Raw genomic sequence first — 24,865 nt, 5'->3', positions numbered from 1 at the left:
ACAAACGAGATCTGACCTCGTGAGACTGCAGGAAGAAAGGACACAGCTTCACGTGCTTTGCAAGGAGCCATGTTGATGAGTGAAGTTTTGCACGTGCTTTTCAAGTAGTTCAGTGAAATTTATTTTATCCACCGTACAAAAACTCTGTCGTCAAATAGTTTTTCCATCGAACTGGTAAGTAATACTTTTGTGTTATTTTCTTTTTTTTAACTTGCTTATATATATATTTATATGTATGAAAGAATTAATCTTACTTAGCTATCAAGTATATCCTTTGCATGTACGAAATAGCTCCAATCTTACATTAAAATAAAGATTCGTTTGTTGCCCCCCCCCCCCCCCGAAGTCAAATAAAATTTTTAAAAAAAACTCGCGAACTTGGCGTGGACCGTATATTGAAGCTGTTCCTAAATCGCCAACTTCTAATAAAATTTTCCTAGTAATATTTTATTAATTGATATATAAAAGTTATGTTGATGGATATAATTTTATTTATTCTGTATTTATCATAGCAAAAGTTGCTTATTTTCCTTCTCAATTTGTAAACCGCATCTTACATTTTTGAGGATGTTTTTCTAATCATTATGATAATTTATTCGTTTAGGCCGAAGCCCTCGAATTTTTACAGATAATTACATTACAAATAAGTAGGCCTACATAGTTTCAAGGCAATATCAGAAGAGGAAAAACCAAATGTTTTTAAAACATATATAAAAAAATTTAAACATTTTATCATTTTTTAGTGTGTTTTTACAATACATTTTACAATAATTGCAAACAGTTCCAGCTTTAAAACATTGCCTTATTTGTGTTTGTCAAACGTACTTAAGCAAGTTTATTTGTCATTTTTCAGAAATGGGACGCAAATGTTGTGCTCCTGGATGCACTTCGAATTACGATTCACAAGACCAATACACAAGTGTCTTCACTTTTCCTTCTGATCCTGAGAGAAGGAAACTATGGACAAGAGCACTGAAGCGAGCTGATTTTTCCCCCAGTGAAACAGCAGTTTTATGTATAAAGCATTTTGAGGAACAGTTCATTGTTCGTGAGGACAGAGTGAAGCGTAGTGATGGAACAGAGCTGGTAGTTCCAAGGAAAAAAGTTACGCTTACATCAGAAGCATATCCTACGAAGTTTGAAAATGTGCCGAGTTATTTTTCGAAGCCTCTGCCTCCTCAGCGAAAGGATCCAAGTGAGCGAACTGAACGAGCCAGAGAAAGAGAGGAGCAGGAGTTTCAACTGTGGTGTACAAATGACATCATACGGACGTTCGAAGATCTCGCTTCACAATGTGTGGATAAGCTGCAACCAGACTGGATGCGAGTGATTCGTGACGAGTTTGTTGTGTTCTTCAAACTGAAAGAAACAGATTGTCCACAAATTTGTGCAAGTTTCAAAATATATAAAAATCTCCAAGTTGAAGTATTTCATGGTGAAGTACCCGTGAATATGAGTTCATTCCATTGGTTGTTGGGAACGAGTCATATATGTGATAGATGGACTAAATTCGAAAACATACTAAGTATTTTGAATGCTTATGAAAAAAATGTAACATTTGAACAAAAGTTGTGTTTTTTGCTTGAATATTTAAATGGTATTGTAAATTTAGATCAGTGTAATGACGAAGACATGCAAATTAAGTTGGAATTTATCCAACAACAACTTATACTTTTATGTACGAAAAAAGTTAGATATTCTGCTAATTTGATTTTCTGGGCATCCAAAATTTATTTTAGCTGCCCTTCTGCATATATCTTAATTCGAAACAGTAAAGTGTTAACATTACCACATCCATCTTATTTAAGGAAGTTAACTCATTTATGTAGCCCCACATATGCCAATGAAAGCTCTTTGACCTATTTAAAAAACAAAGCTAATAGTTTGAATGAACATGAAAAAATTGTCAATGTAATGCTTGATGAGATTTATATAAATCCATCAATTTCTTACAAAGCAGGAAGTCTTGTTGGTATTTCTGAACACACCAATTCCGCTGCAACAACTATTCAAACGTTTATGATAAATTCATTGCTATCTAAGTATAAAGACGTAGTTGCATTATTTCCTGTTTGCAAGCTCACTGCAGATCTGTTGCATATCTATACAAATCGTGTTCTGTCTATATTGAATGAATGTGGATTTACTGTGTTATCATTGATATCTGATAATAACTCAGTCAATAGAAATATGTTTAAAATAATGTGTGGTGGAGAAACAAAACCATTTATTCCCAACCCTTTCCATTCAGATAAAAAATTGTTTTTTCTATTTGACAGTGTTCACTTGATAAAAGCTATTAGAAACAATTGGCTTAATCTAAAAAATTTGGACCAAACTTTCATATTTCCTTGTCCTGATGGTGAGCAAATTCTGCATGCAAAACTAAAGGACTTGAAGGATATTTACGAAAAAGAGAAATGCTTAGTTGTAAAAACAGCTCCGAAACTTTCACATAAGGTTTTTTTCCCAAACTCAATTGAGAAGCAGAATGTAACGTATGCATTAGATTTGTTTCATGACAGCAACTGTGTGGCTTTAGAAGTATACAAAAATTTTAATGATAATGCAATGAATACCAAATTGTTCATAGATTATGTTTCCAAGTGGTGGAAAATAGTTAATGTAAAACATCCCTCAAAGGGAGAACAAACAAATGATGAGATGTCATACCCCATTAAATCAGTAAACGATAATAATGTAACCTTCTTAATAGCATTCAATTCATGGTTGAAAAAGTGGTACGAATTGTCTGCTTTGAAAGCTCCCGAGAAGAAAAAGCTAGGTATTCCCGGAAGAGGTGGCATGCTATCAAAAGAGACATTTTTTGCACTCCAGTTGACAACTCAAAGCTTAATTGAAGTTGTCAAATATGTTTTTGACACATTGGGCTGTTCATATATATTGCTGGGGAAATTTCAGACCGACAGTCTTGAAGCACATTTTGGGCAATATCGCCAGATGAGTGGAGGGAATTACAATGTTTCTTGTTTGCAGGTAATGGAGGCCGAAAAAAAATTGAGGATTCTGAGCACGATTAGCTTGCACTCAGAGAAAAAGGGAGATTTTAAATTGAAAGACCTCAATTGTTTACAACTTAATAACTATACGAAAAGCTTAGAAATACCAGAATTTTTTTTACAATGTTTTTAACACTTATGATGATGATGAAATTTCAGAAGATACAATGTCTGTTCTAATTTATATTGCTGGTTACATAGCCTTCAAAGTGTCGCATAATCGAAAATGTGAGCAGTGCATATCTGTTTTAATTAAAGAAAAAACCCTTGAGTTGCAATGTTCCGATGAAGTCTTTAAATATTTATTGTTGACTGACAGAGGCCAACTTAAATGGCCTCAGAAATTACTAATACATGTCGTGGTAACATCTTTCCAATTGTTTCAAAAGCTTATTGGTAAAAATTATGAAAATGCATTTTTGAATTTTTCTGAACAAAAAAATCTACTGATTCAATTAACGACAGAAAAAATGGAAATATTGGGGATCAATTTTGCTACTCAATGCAGTTGTGGTAGTACTCTTTATAGTGTTATTAAAAAGTGTTTGTAATTACAAATATTCTTATGAATAACTACACAAAAGCCAAAAATGACAACAGACTAGCGAACAAACAGAGTAAAAGAAAATTATCTATACTTGCCAATTTATGAAATGATGTTCTAAATATTGATAATACTGGTTAACCAAAAATTGTTTATTGAATACTAAATTTCTTTTTTTGAAATGAATTTTGACTGTTCTCAGGGCTATGTTGTCACCAAGATCTTGCAGTGTCTGTTCTTGTAAATAAATTTTTTTTATGCTTGTAGTTTTGTGTTTAAATTTATTTCCCTTTATTTTGTTAGAAATTTATTTTGAATGATGCATTTATAGGAATCTTTGAATTACAGATTTAATTGGTCAGTCATTAGTAGGAACTAAATTTTGAAAAGTTGGTTTAAGTGGTTTTTGAAATAGAACCTCAAATTTATAATTTATTGCACAATTTAAAAAAATTAAATTCTAAAAATTAAATGCACATCTTGACAAAGGGGGAAATTAGCAAATATTAAATATTTTCTTCGGTTTATTTTTCTTTTTTGGCAGGTTTTTACAAGGTATTAAAAATTGCGATTCGAATGTTTTGTGTGTACTTGTGCGAAGTGAAAGGACAGTCAGATCCCTTGTGTGATGTCACAAACCCTTGGAGCAGGCCCGGTAAGAAGGGAAAAATCACGAAGGCCCCGGTATAACCCTGTTTATACGACATTCAAGAGGTCGAGTCAAAATGTACAAATAAGTGTGAATAACATAACTGAAACTTCTTTGAAATGCCTTCCCCTTATAATTCATAGAAAATATTACAATAATTCAGTGGTTTTAATTGCATTTCAAATTTTGCGACTTAAAAATCATACTTAATACAAATATAATATTGAGATAAATACCCACAAAACTGTGTTTAATCAAATTATAAACTACTGAAAAAACTATAAATGGCATCAAATTATATGTTGCTTAAATCTTGAGTACAGTACTCTTATACTATTCTTTTCAGGATTTTAAAAAAATTAACGCTTAAAAATGTCTCTTCGTTAATTCTTGCTGATTGATTTCTATATTTAAGAAAAGCAGCATTAAATCCAGTTTTTTTGGCAAAAACCAATATATACTATGGCCTACATGTTTCCTATCAACAGAGCTGTACCCTCCCATATGATTTTAATGCACTTTTCTACCCTCTAAGGACATAGAAAAGGGGAAGAGGAAAAAAATTACCAAGGAGTCAAATGGCCCTTACTGGCAATCACAAATTACAATTTGGTATGAATCATGTAAGCAAAAAAATAAATAAATAAAAAGATAAAATTAACACATGTGTGAACAGAAAGTAAAAAAAACTAAACACAATATAACTTGATAGGTCATGGTGGCAGCAGGCATGTGGTGCTAATCTGATTGTAGAAAAAAAATGAGAAAGTTAATTTAAAATGTAAAGTAGGTCCAAATGTAGTAAGGAAAAAGAAATTATAGGTGGGAAATTCATCCTAAAAAACTCTAATATTATTGAAAACAGGTAGTGTTTTAATTTTTTTAGGCTAATAATGACGTATTGTTAAGGAGATGATTAGGCAGAGTTATAGAATTTTGGGGAAAAAACAAGATATGAAAAATTTTTCTTAACAATCATAAAATTCTGAACAGACATATAGTGTTGCATTTGAAACAATTGACATCCATTTCTTTATGTCTCTCTCTGCATCTGTTGAATCCTCAGAAAAAGGTAACACATTGTCATGCAAAATAAGCTCTGTAATGGTCGTAGCCGGCTCAATGTTTATTTTCATAACTTCCAACAATCACACCCTTTTGTTTATGGCTTTTGCATTGACAATATGCATGAAAAACTATTTCAGTGACGTCTTTTTACAATACATAAAATATTATGTGGATTTGATGGATAGATATAACGTCATTTACCAAATATTTTGGGCATGAGTCAAAGCGGAAAACATCAAAAGTTGTGCATCACATACATGAAGTATTTTATCATTTAAGTGTATAGAAATGAACATGACAAAAGCAAAATGTCATATAAATGAGAGGCGTATAAACAGGGTTTCACTGTATTCTATAACATGTGAAATGCAGTTGAAGTATTTATTATTCTTGTGAAAATGTTATATTAATTTAGTTTTTACAGAGAAATCTATTTTTTTGGTTCAATAAATAATATTTTTTTTCACCTTGGATTTGGAACCCCTTCTAGAGCATCGCCCTGTGTGGCAGCACACCATAGCTCAAGCCCTGCATGCCCACTAATGTTCTAATCACTCTTCTCTGCTCTACTTCAATATTTTGAATTTTAAACTTTTATTATGATGTCGAATGCATATGAAAGCATTTGGGCTAACTCCTAACTGTGAAAACAGTTATTTACTAGATCAGTGAACATCTGAATGATATTGTCAGAAAAAGGCTTTAAAACTTTTGAGTTTGTTGCATTGATGGAAGATGCAAAGTTTTTCAGTTTGTTTATAATTTTCTTTATTTCAGTAATTTTAGTTGAAGAAAGAAATATTGAATTTTGAAAACTATGTATGTGTATTGTTTATAGTCACCTATAGAAACTACAGTATTTCTTCCAATATCATTGAAATACGAGTTAAATTGATTGGCATGAATCAGAGGTTCAACATTTTCTGGAAGTACATTCTCTTTGTTCTCAGTGCCCAGTATTCTATTAATAAATTTCCAATGCTCAGTGTTGTTATGACATTCAGAGAACTTAAAAGAGTAGTACTGTTTTTTAGATTGCTTTATTTCAGACTTGATTCTTGAATTTGTTTCTATAAGCTGTTTTTATAGAAAGGCCATACAGATATTTTCTGGTTTTTATGTAAAGTTGTTCTTTCGTCTTAACTAAATTGCAGATTTGACCAGTAACCCATGGTTTATCAACCTTCTTCCTTGAAATAATGTTTCTGTATCTGGAATGATTTTGAACAATAAAATTCATGGTGGATAAAATATTATCAAATTATTGAATATATTTCAATCACATTCATCCTGAAAATTATAGAAATAAATTTCAGGATGAATGTGATTGAACTGAAATTTATAATTTTGTAGAAAATTCAATACATCAGTATACTGAATAATTTTAATTTTTCTTTCTGTAATTATATTGATTTCCTCGTCAAAACCCATGGGTCACCTCTACTTGAAACAGTAATTTCCTTGTTAAAAACAGATGCCAAAAAATCGTCGAATGCCTTACTTATGTTTTTGTTGCCGGCTACCTTAGACTCTTCTTTCGAAAGTGGACCAACAGTTACTTTGCATCCATTATTAACATAAAAGACATTAAATGATTTTTGTTAATTCATTGCTCTCAAGTTTTTCAATTTTTACAATGTTTAAAAATCGTATCTTTATTTTTTTATTTAACATGTTTTCTTTGCCTAAGCGTTTTGCAAATTACCAAACAATTTGTGGTTGTTCAATTTATTATTTTAGGTACAGAGTTTTTATATACTGATTTATTTTCTTTTCAGAGATGGCACAACCGATGTTACTCGAACATGTTTTTTTGGAACACCATCTCAGTATGAAAAAGTGAGTATGTATTACATTCAAAAGAAATAAAAAGCCAGATAATCTATTGTTCAACTTGAAATTCTAACATGAAGTTCATTACAAGATATATCAAGTTTAATCATGATTGTGGACTTCGTAAGAAATTTTAGGAAAATTTAGAGCTATATACGTTAATGACTAACATTAGACTATAACCACATGTAAAAGTGGAAGAAATAAGGAGGAAAACAAGGAATAACAGTGTGGCGCAATCTATTATGAATTTAACAAACCATAAACATTTGACATAGTTTGAATTAACTTCAGCACTTTCCCTTGTTAATTGTTTTGTTTGTATTTTGAAAAAGTCCTACCTGACAGCACAAAATCAATAGTCTTGACTTCATCAGTGGTTTGGTCATGACATCAGACTCTTTTTTTTCTTTGTTAAGCCTTGCTCGACATTCATTTTGTGCTCAAGTACTTTCTCATGCACAACAGACCTGGATAAACTATTAAGCAAAATAAGCATGTGCTTAGGGCATCAAGAGGAAAGGGGCACCACAAAAGTTTTAAAAATGTTTTTATGTGCAATTTTTTTCCAGCATCAAACATCTTTCAGAAACTCCTAAAATTTTAGATTGATATTGATTCGATTGATGTCCTATAGTTGAAGATATTCATCAAAAGAATGGCACAAATATAGAAAAACTGATGATAATACAAACAAGAGATAACGTTAATGCTGAGTTTTTGGAATGAGATTTCATGCGATTTCTATAAAGTTAGTTTGAGTCATTTTAACAGCATCGTGGGGGTCCTTTGTCAAACTGATTTTTTTGATGGGGCCCTTCTCTACCAGCAAAAAATTCCTGCCTACCGATTTGCATAATAACTCTCGCAAATTGTAAACAGATCTACTTGTTATGAGGTCCTCGGGTTGTATCCGGGGAGGCCCCATGCATTAATAAAACAAATCATTATCATTCCCAACAAATATGATAAATACTAAATCAATACAAAAATGACAAATTTAAGAGTAAGTCAAGTTCTACAGAATATCGATGTGAACTTAAAAATGCTCAAATCTTTGAGTCATTAGTGAATCGACTGCATGGTTTCTGGGGTTTTATCTCAGAGTTCCATGCGAGACAGTTTCGTCGCCTCTGGCATATAAATTGCACCAGTAAAATAACCCAGAAAACTCACTGCTGTGTTCCCAGACAGATGAAATGCATAAAGACTTGTCGCCTGGCAGTCCAACGGTTAGGGAACTAGCCTTTGATTGTGCAAGTCTGGGTTCTTTGATGTCTAGGACTCAAATCAAGATACCCAATTTCTCACCAGAACTTCAGCCAGCGTCACTGCTTCGTGATCAGGAACTGGATATGCTTCCGGCCACTTGGTAAAATTCCATGGCCACCAGTATGTACTTGTAACCAATGTGGATTCTGGGTAATGGGCCGAGGATGTCCAGGGCGATTCTCTCAAATGGCGCACCGGCGTTGTAACATTGGAGGCAGGCTCGGGTGTGCATCGAAGGTCCTTTGAGAGCAGCGCAGTCGTTGCAATTCTTGCACCATTTTTTCACATCTGTCCTGGACTTGTCCCAATAGAACCGTTCACGGATCTTCTGGAGCATCTCTGTGATGCCGAAATGTCCACCGGTTGGGCTTCCGTGCACCTCCTTCAATACCTCTTTCCCATGAGCTCTTGGTAGGATGAGTTGCCATCAGAACGTTTTCCCGTCCTCAGACTCCCATTTGCGGTACAGCACGCCATCTCTCATCTCCAGAGAGTCTCATAGCACCCAGTATATTTTAGTCGTCAGACTGGAAGAGGCGACGTTTTGCCAAGTTGATTTGTTTCTGCAGATTCCTTCAAGTCCATTATTGGTCGTATGTCTGGGTCTTCTAGTTGAGCTTTTTGGGTGTTCTCGTCACTCCAAGGATCGTCATTTGAGACTTGAGATGTTATCTGTCTCACTAGAGGTTTCACTGGCTCGTACTTCTCTGCCTTGAGGCAATGACGACAGTTTTGTGTACACAGCCTTCTCGATAGAGCGTCTGCATTTCCGTGTGAGGCTCCTTTATGATGCTGGATCTCCGTGTCATATTCCTGCAACCGTTGTATTCATCGAGCGACTTGACCCTCAGGATTCTTGAAGTTCAATAGCCAGCTCAAGGAGGCTTGACCCGTGCAAAGGAGAAATTTCCAACCGTAGAGATAGTGATCGAAATGCTTGACAGCTTTCACGATTGCGAGCAGCTTTTTCCTCGTGACGCAATAATTCCTTTCGGGCTTGGACAAACTCTTGCTGAAGTAGGCATTGACATGTTCTTTGCCGTCCACTTCTTGTGATAGAACAGCTCCAATCCTGTTGTTACTTGCATCCGTGTCTAGGATAAATTTCTCTCCGCTCATGGGAATGCCAATATTGGAGCTAATGTTAGGGCTTGTTTCAGAGACGTAAAAAAGCCCTTTTGCACTCGTCAGTCCACAGGATTTTTTGCTTGGCTTCAGTGAGATGGTGGAGGGGTCTTGCTATTTTGGAGAAGCCTTGGACGAATTTTTGGTAATATGTGCAAAGTCCCAGGAAGCTCCGAAGCTTGTGCACATTCTCTAGTCACTTCCAGTCTTCCACGGCTTTGGTCTTTTCAGGATCTGTCCTTATTCCTTCTCGGGAGATGATGTGACCCAAGTAGGTGTCTTCGTTTCTAAATAGACGGCACTTTGTCAAGCGCAATTTCAAGTTGGCATCTCTCAGCTTCTGAAGGACCTTGCTCAAATTCTCTAGATGTTCCGAGAATGGCCTCCCCACAATGATTATGTCGTCCAAGTACATGACACACGATTCGTAAGACAGTCCACGCAAAATGGTCTCCATTAGTTATTTGAAAGTAAATGGGGCATTGCACAGGCTGAATGGCATCACCTAGAACTGTCACAGTCCTTGTCCAGTCATGAAGGCTGTCTTTTCTCGATCGTCCGGGTGTATTTCCACTTGCCAATATTCACTCTTCAGGTCCAGGGTAGCGAACCACTGCTGTCCAGAAAGTGTGTCAAGAGTGTCGTCGATCCTTGGCAATGGATAACTGTCTTTCTTGGTGACATAGTTCAATCTTCTATAGTCAACACAAAATCGAGTATAACCATCTTTCTTACTCACCGGTACAATCGGCGATGCCCATGGACTCGTTGATGACTCGATGATGTTATTGACTTGCATTTTCTGTAGCAGTTACCTTCTTCTTGCTTGGCAAACGGAAGTCTTTTATGATGTTGTTTAATTGGTGAATGGTCGGCGGTGTTGATGTGATGTTGCATCAAGCTGGTGCGGCCAACATCAGCTGATGATGTAGAGAAAACATCTCTGAATTTTTCGATTATCAACTGAGCATTTCTTCTCTGGTCAGGATCCAGCTGGGTGTCTTCTATCAGGTTCTTGAACAAACTTCAGGAGTCCTCTGGTTGATTTTTCGAGGAGTCATGAACCATACATGTGACGGGGGGACACTTAGCGATCCCTTTGCCCTTTTGAATCTCCTTCGGCTTGTCGCTAATATTGACTAGTCTGACAGGGATGACATCCTTCGATGAAACCACCAGAGCAGCAGCAATCAACAAGTCATTCTTGTTTTGAAAATCCACCAGTCCGAGCTGAAACTCTCGGGTCGTCCCGGCTGTGCCATGGATGATGCTTTCCATTCTCGGTGGAATCGTGAAGTCCCGAACAGCCAATATTTTCGGGGACGGATCTCTTTCCTATTGTACCCGAAGAGGGCGACATGCTCTTTTGGCATGTGCAGCTGGTTATTCTTCAAATCAAGGGAGATCCCATATTTTCTGAGAAAGTCCAATCCGATAATGCATGGGTCTTGAATGTCAGCCATGAAGACGGTGACAATAAGAGACCACAGCGAATTTCAAGGAGGCTTCCATCTTCCCATGCATGGTCATCTTGTCCCCTTTAACGGTATGTAACGTCAGTGAAGGTGCCACGTATAGGAGTCGTTCTTGGAATTTTTGAGCCACATTGGTTCCAACGGTGCTCACATTGGCTCTGGTGTCTGACCATCTGGCAAGGAAATCCGTCAATTTCGCCTTCTACGTACATTCCATGATCTCCGCTGCTCAGCTGTGATATATGGTAGACACTTGGTGGGGGCATCTCCTCCTTGCAGCGACCTCTGCCCCGCGAGATGGCCGATCTTTAGTTTAACGAGTCAGAGCTTCGAGAGGTGTCCCCTTTCTTGGTAACTGTCATTGGACATGATCTTCATAGGTGGCCCTCCTCATTGCACATCCAGCAAACCAAAGGCTTGTCTCTCCGATTTTCTCGGTCGTTCCTTGCACTCTTCAGGAGTTCTTTGAACTCTCTGATGATGCAGACATCCTCCGCAACAGCACTACAGACCACTTGTTGCCCTCATCTCGAAGCTTGGTGGGCTGCTTCAAACTTCGTGGCATAGACGAGGGCACTTTTCACGTCCTTGTACTCGCCCAGATGCATCGCCTGCTGGGTGTGGGGGTCCTTGACGGAATCAACGAAGGCTTGTAGGGTCAATCCGTCCTTGATGTCCAGCGAGCAATCGTGATAGGCCAGCTGCGAAAGTCTTTCGATGTCCATGGCAGTTCTTGTAATGTCTCATTCGCTTTCTGCTGCCAGATCTTCAGTTGCAGCCTGTGGAAGTCCTTGAGGTAATTTTCTCCAAACCTCAGCTCGAGTGCGTTCGTTAGAGCTTCATAGCTGGATCAGTCCTCTGCGGCGTCTGAAAAACTTCGGCAGCTTCACCTCAGAGAGTGGCGGCTAGGTGGAAGGCCTCGAGTACACAGTCCCATCCGTTCGCTGAGGCGATCATCTTGAACTAGGTCCTGTAGATCCACCACGATGTCCTCCCGTTTTATACGTCGAGGGCTTGATGTTAGGCCGACTGACATCAACTATGGCTGGCAGGACCTGGTGAGGGTCCATGGAGAATGTAGGCTCTTGAGTTTTCTTTTCTAACTCTTTCTTCTAGAGCTTTTCATCTACCCCAATCACTCATTCCGTGACAGTGTTCATTTCCTGGGTGAGTTCCTTTTTCACAGTCTCGATCATTCCATCCACTCTAATTTCAACAGAGGCAATATATTCCTTCACACCGGCTAGGGCGGAGGCGATGTCTTGCTCAACAGTGGCGACATCATCCTTGACTTCAGCGATGGAGTTGATGACATCCTCCTTAACTTTAGTGATAGAGGTGGTGACATCGTCCTTAGAGGTGGTGGCCTCTATCTTATCATTTACGGCGGCGATGAAGATGTTGACAGTGGCCGTAGATTTGTTAATCTCTTCCACAATACCCAATTTCATCTGGCCCATCACAGACATCAGTTGGTTCAGCTGTTCTCGCATTTCATCCTTGTCCATTCTTCTCGTCTTCATGCAAGTCTTGAATTATCCCACCTGTGACACCAAATTGTTCTGGATAATTTTTCACAAGACTTCGAGATCGAAATAACAAGAAGCGGTTCGACAGACAAACACAGATTTTCTTGCGATTTCTACAGCCGCAAGGTGTAGCAGAGTAAATAACGGAGTTTGCAAAGTAATACAGAGTGCTTCATACTCAATTACTACTTTAATTAATAGTAAAGTGAAACAAAAAATATTACATGACGCTCAGCACATACACCATACACAACCCAGTCTCCGCGAGTACAGATCTCAACTACTACTTCTACTTCACCAAACACCAACTCTGGCCATATCGCCAGGGCCGTCTTAAGAGTATCATGGGCCCCCGGGCCAAGTGGTTTTTCGGAGGCCCTTGTGATAGGTAAATCCTAGAAAATTTTACCCGGGTATAATTTTTGTGAGGCCCCTCATCTCTTGAGGCCCCCGGGCCGTGCCCGGGTGGGCCCATGCGTTAAGACGGCACTGCATATCGCTATATTGCAATTTACTGCCATTAGTGAGATGGGCTGGAAGCGAAGGCGCTGTCTATCGGTGGTCGCCTCGAGTTTGTTAGGGAAAATATCTTATCGATATCCTCCCTTGAGTTCGAACCCGGGACCCTGACAACAACCTTCACGATGGTAGATGAGCATCTTACCACCATGCCACTCGGGCACTACAGATCTCAACTGACGATGAACGAATTGCCTTGGCGGTACTACATGTTTCGGTCGCCAAGCCACCGCCAATGTTGGCGAGATATCGTAATTCAACACTCCCTCCCGATATGAAGCCCAATATTTTTGCGAATACAATTAAAAATTACTCTTGACAATGGCTTTGTCATGATATCAGCCCTTTGATCTCGGGACGGTACATACATCACAGACATTACATTATTTTCTAATTTTTCACGCACTGAATGAAATCGAACGTCAATATGCTTTGATCTACGATGAAATTGTGGATTTTGCACCAGCTTTATAACACTTTGGTTGTCCACATAGAGAACTGGAATGTCACAGAATCCGATAAGTTCTTTGAATAACAGCTTCAACCACACCAGCTCATTAGCAGCTTCACTTGTGGCTACATACTCGGCTTCCGTCGAGGAGATGGCTACACTGTGTTGAAGTCTTGACCACCAGGTGATAGCAGTATCAGAATTCAAAGGAACCATTCCAGAAGTTGACCTTCGAGTTTTCTGATCACCAGCATGATCTGCATCACTGTAAACACAGAAGCTTGATCAGGCCCAAATCAGTGGTACCATGAAGGTAAATCCTTTTCACACAAATCCAGTCATCTTTTGTTGGTTTGCCCAAAGCTTAAGAGACAAAAGTTACAGCAAAGGCTATATCCGGGCGAGTAGCCATAGCTAGATACTGTAAGCACCCAACTTCTTCTCTATAGGGAACATCGACAGGATCAGCTCCCTCCTGAGCTTTAGTGGGTTTCACATGGAGTAGCTACTGGCTTAGCTTGCTCCATACCAAAACGATGCAAAATTTTCTCAGCATACAGGCCTTGAGATATGAAAATGTCCCTATTGTCTTTCTGTTGAACTTGGACACGCAAGAACGAGTCTAGTGGACCATCAGTTATCTTGAACTTTTGCTTCAGATCAGCGATCAGCTTGTCTATCTCCAACTTTCTTGATCCAGCTACCAGTCCGTCATCAACATAGAGAGCGATGATGAGCACCTCTTCCTCAGTCTTTCTAGTAAACAGACATGGATCAGCCTGAGATTGTTGAAAATTCAACTTGGTGATAAATTGCACGAATTGACGATTCCAGCATCGAGGAGCTTGCTTTAGTCCATAAAGCGAACGTATAAGACGACACACTCGACCAGAGCCATCATCATATCCCTCTGGTTGTCGCATATAAATTTCCTCATCAAGAAATCCATACAGGAAAGCTGTTTTCACATCAAATTGATGAAGATACAATTTATGTGAAGCCGCAACACTGAGAACAGTATGCATGGTATCAAAACGAGCAACGGGTGAAAACAAGTCATCATAATCTTGACCTTTTCTTTGCGCAAAACCTCTTGTGACAAGCCTAGCTTTCATCTTGTCAAGAGATCTGTCTGCTTTTGTTTTGATTCGGTACACCCACTTGTTGTCAAGAACTCTTTTACAGGTAGGAAGTTCTGTCAGTTCCCATGTTTGATTCTCTTTGTGAGACCTCATTTCTTCCTCCATGGCATGATGCCACATTTTCGCTTCAGGCGAACTTACAGCTTCACTATAACTGCTAGGAGTGCTAACACCAGTCAAGGTACTGACCAACAGCACATAATTTTCTGTAAGAAAAGGAGGTGGTCTTCGTTTTCAAAGAGGATACCGCCTTTCGGAAATTTCTGGTTTTTCTTGGTGTTCATTATCAGTCCTCAGGGACACTTGGATGTTATCATCTTCATCACTACACTCATCACAATTTTCGATGAAATCCACAGTTTCTGGTTTGAATGATGATTCTTTACAGAAAATAATGTTACAGGTTAATTCGACAGCATTTTTACATGGTATGTACATACGATATCCATCGCGAGCCTGGTAACCAACAAACAGTCCTTCCACAGACTTTCTGTCCCACTTTCGACGCCTTTGTTTTGGTTGATGAGTATAACACCTAGTACCAAACACTCGTAGACCTTTGAAATCGAAATTGTCTGGCTTACCATACCACAGCTCATGCGGTGTTTTACCATCTACTGGAGTCGGACCTGTGTGGTTGAGAACGAATACAGCAGTATTGCATGCCTCTGCCCACAGCTTCTTAGGAAGTTGCTTATGATGAACCATGGCCCTGGCTGCTTCCACAACTACGATTTTCATGTTCAGCCGCCTCATTTTGCTCAGGTGTTTCAACCATGGACACGCGTCTCAATACCACGATCATTAAGAATTTTCTTCACTGCATTATTTACAAATTCTGTTCCGGAATCATGCAGAAATTGCTTCACAACATGACCTGTTGTTTTAATTTGGTTGAGAAAAGTCTCGATGCAAGAAGCCACTTCACTTTTAGCTTTCAAGAAGAAGACACGACGAAACTTGGTGTAGTCATCTTTCATAATCAGCATGAAATGAGAACCACCAACAGAGACTTCTTCCATGGGTCCTACAACATCAGCATTGATTTGTTCACCTGGTTGTGTTGCTCTAATCATTCGAGACTTGAATGATTTTCTATGGGACTTCCCATACACACACCCAACACAAAATTGAGTGTCACCAGCAGACACGGAAATTCCCTTCTTCTTGAGAAATATTTCACAGTGTTTTTTATTTTGATGCACCAATTTCTCGTGCATCAACTGGAGAGTGTCACTCGAACTTGAAACGAGTACTGGTACAGACACTTTTGGTTTCTCAATAACCATGTTCATGACGAACAAACCATTATTCGATTTTTTCCCGACTGCAACAGTCACGCTGTTTCTTTTTACGTAGCATTACTTGTTCACAAAAATCACACACAGATTTTTCTCGAGAGCATGCGTTACGGAGAAGAGCTGATATTTCAAATCGGGAACGTACCAGACATCAGTGAGAAAGTTGCGATTCCACTTACCGTTGACTTTAGTTTTTACGTTTATCCGACCGCATCCATAGGCAAGAAGCTTCTCCCCACTAGCAGCATTGACAACTTCCGGAAGTTCGAATTTCTCGAAATTCACGAATACATCGCTATTCGGTGTCGTGTGGTGTGATGCTCCCGAGTCCGCAATCCAGCTATCGGCCGCTTGTAGTAACATACACGACATCGCGGAGCCCGAATTCGGCGACGACGGTGAACTTTCGTCGATTTTTCGATAAGGGCAGTCAATTTTCTTGTGACCGATTTTTCCGCACAGGAAACACGTTATTTTCGCGGTAGATCCAGTTTTCCCGTGATTTTTCTGTTTTTGTTTCCATTTCTCGTCTTCCCTTTTCGATACGAGTTTCTTTTCGCCGGGAAAGGAATCCATTTTCTCCGCGCGTAACGCCGAGCCGTCTGAACCCCGTTGTAACTTGCTTTGTTGTTCAAATCTGCACAACCGTTCTGTTAAGAGCTCGATTGACCGTTCATTCAGCGGTACACCATCCCATACCGTCTTGAAGGCCAGGTACTCCCTCGGTAGTGTTGACGCAATACGAAACAGCAACATCGCGCTGGGAACCTCACATTTTAAAATGCAGCGAAGCTCGACGTTTGTTTTGATGAATATATTTTGGCAGCGAAAGACGCGACAGTTTCTTTCTCGCTCCACTCTAGGTGAAAAAACTCCGCCCACAGTCAGTCTAGTCGATGCGACGATGACTTGTCGTAGATCGCTAGCAGCTTTTCCTACGCTTCTCTGGCTGTTGTGCACGTTTTTTACGAAGTCAAAGTTCGTTTCATCCAGGCTCTGAGTCATAAGCAACAGTGCTTTAGCATCATCTACGTCGAAGTCCTTTTTGGATTGACGAAACTCCTCTGCCTCGGCGAGCGACGAGTTTTCCTTTTCTCTCGGAGGAACTTTCTCTCTCGTTACAAAATCCAAAAGTTCATGCATCTACAGCAGTAGAGTCGTCGACATTTTCCAGTCCTTTTGACACTACAATCTGTCGATCTGGAGCCTAACGTCGATCGGAGCCATTTTGGTTTCACTGCTGGTTACCGCGCAGTGACAACGTGACCTGGAGCCAATAACCTCTTGTGATTTCTACAGACGCAAGGTGTAGCAGAGTAAATAACGGAGTTTGCAAAGTAATACAGAGTGCTTCATACTCAATTACTACTTTAATTAATAGTAAAGTGAAACAAAAAATATTGCATGGTGCTTAGCACATACACCATATACAACCCAGTCTCCGTGAGTACAGATCTTGACTGACGACGAACGAACTGCCTTGGCGGTACTACATGTTTCGGTCACCAAGTCACCGCCAAGGTTGGCGAGATATCGTAATTCAACAGATTTATTTACAGAACAGCAATTTTAACGTATTTACAAGATAATCAGAGAGCTAACAGCTTTCTCGCAAAGTTAAATTGCAACTGACTTTTCATCGAAATCTCCAATCTAGAATCTGGCATACTCCCTCTTGTAATCCCCTCACTATTTATATAGCTCTGGTTGAAACTTCGAGAAAAAGAACATTCCAAAAATTTCTATTTCATAGTACCAGGTTTGTGGCCCCACTGTCTGGATTTGCGTAACCTTCTGGAATGTTCTCCAACACTCCGCCAGTTCTCCGCCATTGGCACGCATTTCCGCTAAACCAAAACCAGTATCAACAGATTTCAATATTTCTGAGAGCCATCGAACAAATCATACCATCTATCGCCAATAGATTGTAACAATATGTATTAATTCACTAAATTTCACCTGCAGGAAAAAAACCGATATTTTGAAAATATTATGAACAATATTTATTTGAAAAACTATAAAATAAAATTAGTGATCTTAAATAAACCTTCCAAAATATGCATTTATAATGAAAATTCTTTGATTTTATGTATTTATATGCATTAATGCTAAAAAAGGCCAAAATATGCAAATTCATATGCACATAATTCGGGCTCTACTTATAACTATCAAGGATTCCGCAAAAAACTTTACGTTGAAAACCCCTGATTATTAGGTGGGACTGACGGGGCTCCAGCCCGGGATGATTCTCATCATTTTTTTGTTTTTCACACTATAAATTTACTATAGAGAGCCCATGAAAAATCTGACTTGGGGCTCTCCAAAGATTCCAGCCTAAGGGGGGCACTGCTGCAGGATATGGGTCCCATGGCCAAACCAAAATACATGTTTGGCCCCCATGTGATATGTGATGAAGCCCGTTCTTGTTTCTGGTATTATGACATCAGGCCCTGTCTGTTCCCCCCCCCCCATGTTTTCTGAGCGTTTCTGTTAAGATATGGCTCAAAAGAGTGACAGTATGTGGTGTCGTATGGATTTTTGAAATTCAAAAATTCTAAAACATTATGTATATGTTACTGCCAAAGCCTGAAATTGGCCAATTCGTGCCAGTGCCAGTCACTTCAATTTGCCAATTTTGTTAAATATTGACCCAGCCAATGTCTGAGCCGGCCAGTTTCCCCAATGCGACCCAACCTGCTAGGGTAAAAGGCTTATATCCCGGGAGGGACAGAGCCTGGGTCATGTCTGGTCTGTCGGCCAGTTCACGAAGTGGCCGGTGATTCCTGGCCAAAGTCTAATAACAAAAGACATGATTCAGAATCATTGTCAAGTTTACATATTTTTTTGTGATAATTATGTTCACATTAGTTATGGCAACCCATCAAACCGCAGTCGTGATGTAGTAATTTTTTTTCTCCAAAATTTTTCAGAGAAACTATGTTTATATAATTATTTTAGTTTTTTCTTTCAAAGTTCACTTTTTTCTCTCTTGTCACATCGAGCTAATCCAATACAGCTGCTTTATATAGACATGTATCACATGATGACTATTAAAAAAAATAGATTTGGCTCTTACCGGACCGTCTTACATCAGCACATCAAGCTCTGGTCAGGAATCTCTGGCCACTTCGCAAAATGGCCAGCTAAAGTGTGAATCATTTTTGTAATTCACTTTTTGATCAAAACTTTTGGCCATTTTGGGAAGTGGTTGGCCCCATTATGGATTGGCCACACATCTGGTGTTATGTATCTGGCAACACCAGAAAATAAGCAGTATTATGCTGTATGAAGGTGGCAACACTTCAAGGGAATGAGATGTAAATATTAGTCCGTAATAAATTAGTTAAGAATTATCGTTCAGCTCATGATTCACTACCGAAACGGCTCATAAAGTACAATAAAGTTGGCGATGAGTGAAAAAAAAAATCGGAAATGGCAGACATCGACGATTTAGTAACCATTTTAAGTAATTTGGTCTCGAAGCTAAACGAAACTCATCCAGCACCTTCAACTGACGTCAATGTGAAAACGCTTCTCCAATCACAATCGATCTCGTTTGAATGCTACGACAAAGCTAACGAAAGTTTCGGGGAATATGTACAAAGACTCGAAAACTACTTCCAGCTCAAAGGACTCACGGATTCAACAGCAGACGTTGCAGAAGCCAAGAAAATTGTGCTAATCAACTGTCTCGGATCTAAGTACTATCACCTGCTTTCCAGTCTAACTTCACAGGATCTCCCTTCATCGAAGACGTACGATGACCTGCTGAAAATCTTGAAAGATCATCTCTGCAAAAGGGTAAACATCCTGATGGAGCAACTCAAGTTTCTTTGCCGCACACAACACCCAGGTGAGCCGATTTCGAATTATATCGCTACATTAAAAGAACTTTCGAAAACCGCCGAATTCAAATCTAGTTGTGAAAATGCTGAGTGCTCAAAATCTGTCATCAACCTCATGCTACGTGCTCAATTTATACGAGGATTACAAGATGCCGAAATCCACGAAAGAATTCTACAACAAGCTGAACTGACGTTTGACGAAACACTCGAAGTCGCATTAGCGATTGAAGCTTCGAAAAAATCGGAAAATAAAGAACTCTACAAGAGTAATTATGGTTCCAGCGTGAATAAAATTGCGCAATGTAATAACAGCGGGAGTTCGCGACAGAAATCGACTCCGCATCGACGCGACAGATCGGCAAGTCGAAACCTCAATTTAAGAGGCATCGGGTTAGAAAATGTATCTCCATTGCGGAAAAAGCATCCACCAGACTCAAAACTGTCGAGTGAAACACAAGCTCTCATGCCAGATTTGCTTCAAAAAAGGTCATATCAGTAGAGTAAGTATTACAGAGCTTCTGAAACAGAAAAATAAAATCAGATCTGAAGGAAATAGTGTTCAATATGTGGAAAATCCAGATCACTTTCAAGTAAGCCAAATTGTTGATATATGCACTAACACTGCTGAAAAAGATGATAGAATATTTGCAGTCATTCAATTAAATGGGAAAAATTGTTGTTTTGAATGTGACTCTGGTAGTCGTGTGAACATCATGAACATAAGTGGGTGAAATTTTTAAACCCATCGGATACGTTAAAGTGACTATGCTACAATGCTAAATCCAGTAAAGAAGAATTATACCTTGCCAATTTGAAGAGAGAATCTATCCTTGGTCGAAATTGGATGCGTAAATTGGATATCAACATAAATGACATTCACAGGGCTCCCACTTGTCCTACTTTTCCTACTTTTTGGTAAAATGTCCTACTTTCTCCGTTTTGTCCTACTTTCTAGTTTTTGTCCTACTTTTTACCAAATCCTATCGACAAAATTTGTGTTGTAGCGATATTATTGTATAGCAGCCAATAGCCCAGCAGATGGCATTAGTCTTCCATGATTGTTGCTGTGAATGCTGTGAGCGTATACTTATATATGTATATGTGTACTACAAACAGAGAGAGTCGAGACTTTGGAATGTCGGGATGTGTTCATACTCGACTGTGATGTAAATAGTAAAGTTTAACCAATAGTAATTTTAATAGTAATAAATTTATATAATAAAGTATTTAAATCAACATGTACAATATAGTGAATCCTTACACTATATTTATGGTGACCCGTCTTTGAAAACGCACAAAGAAAATATTCTTCATGGAGTACTTAAAGTCTTCCATTGCTAACCGGAACGAAACCCGATACCTCCATCCAAACAGATGTAAAGAAAAAAAGAAGCAGGGGACGAGCCACCCACCAAAAGAAGAAGTTCCCCTGACCTCTCTCTTCTCTCACCAAGGGCGTAGCGAGGGGGGGGGGTCTGGTCCCCCCCCCCCAAGAAATGTGAGAAAATGACCGAAAAAAGGGAAAAAGATAGCCAAATCCATTGTTCTGTCACTTTGGTCCCCCCCCCCGAAATGAAAGTGGTCCCCCCCCATGAACGAAATTTCTGGCTACGCCCCTGTCTCTCACGGAACAGCTCCTTCACCAGTAAAAAGAAAAAGAAGAAAAACCATGGAAGCTACAGCTGTAAAGATCCCGGCCTATAACAGTAATGACCCATCCTTTGAAACTCGCCTCCACCATATGAAACCAAACTAGGTGTGCTTAAGGAAATTACAAATTCCTTAACCAAATTTAGTTACTTTGTTTCTGCTCTACCTCCAGAAATTGCAGGACTCGCTCACGTTGTCATTCTAAACCCAACAGACGAAGATCCATTTCAACATCTAAAATCCGAACTGATAAAAAGAACGAGTGACAGTTCCACACAAGAAATCAGGAAATTACTGGCTGGTGAAGAGCTAGGTGACAGACGACCATCTGAGTTACTGCGCTCCATGAAATGCCTTTCGGAGCCACACAAAGTTCCAGATGAACTTCTAGATCCGTTGTTTGTGCAACGCCTTCCTTCTCACGTACAATCCATCTTGGTTGCCGTTGTGCCACTTTCCTTGGATGAACGAGCCGAAGTAGCCGATCGTGTGATGGAAGTGAATCAGTACAATGTTGCACCGATAGCCAGTAGCATTCCCTCTGCATCCTCTCAAATGGTAAGTTCTTTGGAAAATTTTTTAATTGCCGAAATTAGGAAGTTATCAGGTCATATTGAAACTCTAGGCCGAAGGCCTAATTTTCGATACATCTAACATTAATGTATATCAACAAAAACTTCTCACAATTGATTTGAATTTACGAAGAAAATTCCAATGGCCATTTTTAGTAGCAAATGTGTCCACACCAATAATAGGCGCAGATTTTTTTTTCAATTTCGGTCTTACTCCTGATCTAAAATTAAGAAAAATATTTGATTCGGTTACCAATTTATCAGCTATAGCAAAAATTCAATCAGCATCAATTCACTCAATCAAGCTGATTACAGGCAACACTCAATATCATCAGTTACTTAAAGAATTTCCTGAGATAACAAAACCACCACGTGCAAATGTAGAAATAAAGCATAACATTGTGCATCATATCGAAACAATCGGTCAACTGGTGTTTGCAAAACCACGACGACTTGCACCAGATCGTTTACGTGCCGCAAAAGATGAATTCCAGCAAATGATTAATTTAGGCCATATGCGCCCTTCAAAAAGTCCTTACGCTTCTACGCTACATCTTGTACCAAAAAAAGATTGCACAGACTGGAGACCAGTCGGTGATTATCGTGCACTAAATGCGCAAACAGTGAAAGACAGGCATAGTGTGTCTAATATTATGGATTTCACTGCAGAACTGCATGGAAAAAAAATATTTTCTCATGTTGACTTGATTAAAGCATATCATCAAATACCCATTCATTCAGATGATATTCATAAAACAGCCATAGCTACTCCTTTTGGCCTGTACGAAAGTACAAGAATGCAATTTGGGCTATGCAATGCAGCCGCAACATTTCAATGATTCATTGATGAAGTTATTCACGGTTTGCCTTTTGCCTATGCATTTCTGGATGATATTCTGATTGCTTCAGAATCAGAGGAAGAACATCTCAAACACCTGCGCGAACTTTTCGATAGGCTAAATCGTTATGGTTCAAGTCTTAAACCATCAAAATGCATCTTTGGTGTTTCTAACATTAATTTCTTAGGCTTTAACGTTTCAGAGAACGGAATTAAACCACTTTCAGATCACGTTAAAGTAATACAAGATTTTCCTCGTCCAGAAACTGTAACACAATTACGCAGATTTTTAGGCCTATTTAATTTCTATAGGAGATTCGTGCCTAAAGCAGCGGAAATATTATCTCCATTAGTTAAATTTCTTCAAGGTCGACAAAATAAAAATAAATCAAAACTAACAAAATCATGCAATCAAGCTGATAAACCAGTGGTGTCGGAGCCGGGGGTGCTGTGGGTGCTCGAGCATCCAAAGTAATTTGTGGCTCGGGTCTGAGCACCCGGGAATTGATTGAGAAATCGTAATTTCCAATATAAAGCTCAAGACGAGCACCCACAGGTTCGAAACATTTCCGACACCCCTGCGATAAACTACAGTGGAACCCTGAGGCTGAAACTGCTTTTCACGATGCAAAACAAGCATTGGCTCAAGCCACTTTGCTACAGCATCCAAAGCCAGGTGCACAACTTTGTATCACAGTGAACGCCTCTGATAACGCTGTTGGTGACACATTAATGCAATATACTGACCACGCATGAGTACCAATAGCATTTCTTTCTCAAAAATTATCAGACACCCAAAAGAAATGGTCAACCTATGATAGAGAATTATTTGCAATTTATACTACCATAAGAAAATTTCGTTACATGTTAGAAGGCAGAAATTTTTCAATTTTTACAGATCAAAATCCATTAACTTTTGCTTTCAAACAAAAACCACAAAAATGCTCGTCCAAGACAATTTCGCCAACTTGATTTCATATCTCAGTTTTCAACTGATATAAGATATAAAAAGGGAACCAACAATGTTGTAGCTGATGCATTAAGTCACATTAAGGTAGATTCAGTTTCATCACACCAGATTTAGATTTCAGAGAATTTGCTAAAATTCAATCAACCGATCCTGAAATCCACAATTACCTAAAAAGAAACACTTCTCTAAAATTAAAATTGATACCATTTCCTCTAGCTGATACAAATATTTATTGCGACATGTCAACAGGTATAGCTAGACCATTCGTACCTAAATCTCGACACGAAACAATTTTTAGGCATTTGCATAACAATTTGTCAAAAATGATTACACTGGCATTGAACAGTAAAATGTGAACAAAACAGAAAAATTTAAAAAATGATGAGCAACACAGTAAAACTATTTGGTTCATCTTGCCTTATACACGTCGGATCTTGTAATTTACACATTTTGCATTGTGCTTTCGAAAGTGGTCTCGAAGGTGCGTCATTCTTAAAAAATGTATGTCTTCGAAATTTGCTGTGCCTTGTTGAAGAGAGTTGACAAGCTCTTCACTTTGGAAGGCTCCAAAAAAGAATGTAATATATATGACGAGAGACAGCAAAGAATTATCTGTGGTTGCTAGTGCACTGTTTTGGCCAAAAATTTGTTTTGTAACCAAGTCATTTCTGTCATTTTGCTTTAGCTTGACTGAAATAGTGGTAGGGGAAAAAAAAGTTAATTAAAAAACAAATTTTAATTATTAAAAATTTTTTTTTTTTTTTGCAAAAAAAAAATATTTTTAGGGATTTTTTTTTTATTATGCTATGATTATGTTGTCTAAGGGGGTTACCCTCCCCCATCCTACTTTTTATTCCTGTGTTTCCCTACTTTTTCTCATTTTTTGAGTGGGAGCCCTGCATTCATGATACCTCAAGTGTCAAGAATATACCTGTGTGTGCTGTAAAAAGATCTGTTCCTAGTATTGTCAATAAATACTCTGACGTTTTTGAACAAACAGTGGGCAAGATTCCAGATTATACATGCTCCCTGAAATTGCAGAAAGATGCCAAACCAGTGTTT

At 38.8% G+C, this 24,865-nt stretch overlaps 2 protein-coding genes across 5 annotated transcripts in view; both read left to right on the top strand.

The window, feature by feature from the left end:
• Window positions 1-24,865, top strand: part of LOC149084792 (xaa-Pro aminopeptidase 1-like) — a 537,471-nt gene that overhangs the window by 341,564 nt on the left and 171,042 nt on the right. For all 4 annotated transcript variants that reach the window (XM_089232535.1, XM_089232536.1, XM_089232537.1 and 1 more), the window contains one exon: window positions 7,060-7,120. In XM_089232535.1, coding sequence (XP_089088661.1) covers window positions 7,060-7,120 — 61 coding nt within the window. The remainder of the gene's footprint in view (window positions 1-7,059; window positions 7,121-24,865) is intronic.
• On the top strand, window positions 856-3,808 carry LOC149084794 (uncharacterized). The gene is made up of 3 exons (XM_089233794.1): window positions 856-1,435; window positions 2,252-2,997; window positions 3,767-3,808. Exons 1-3 carry the CDS (start codon window positions 856-858, stop codon window positions 3,806-3,808), a joined length of 1,368 nt encoding a protein of 455 aa, XP_089089920.1.

Source organism: Pholcus phalangioides, unplaced genomic scaffold, assembly GCF_987345545.1.
Source record: "Pholcus phalangioides strain wild (caught in Gottingen) unplaced genomic scaffold, Ppha-v1.0 ptg000007l_1, whole genome shotgun sequence".
NCBI classification, from domain to species: Eukaryota; Metazoa; Arthropoda; class Arachnida; order Araneae; family Pholcidae; genus Pholcus; species Pholcus phalangioides.
The sequence above is the reverse complement of the archived record's forward strand: the minus strand, read 5'-3'. Positions and strand labels throughout refer to the sequence as shown.

Excerpts from the sequence above, each read along its gene's own strand:
- LOC149084794 (XM_089233794.1), top strand. The coding sequence starts at position 856 with ATGGGACGCAAATGTTGTGCTCCTGGATGCACTTCGAATTACGATTCA. Across the intron at positions 1,436-2,251 it reads CCAAGTTGAAGTATTTCATG|ATAAAAAATTGTTTTTTCTA; the intron begins GTGAAGTACCCG and ends CTTTCCATTCAG. Across the intron at positions 2,998-3,766 it reads ACAATGTTTCTTGTTTGCAG|GGCTATGTTGTCACCAAGAT; the intron begins GTAATGGAGGCC and ends GACTGTTCTCAG.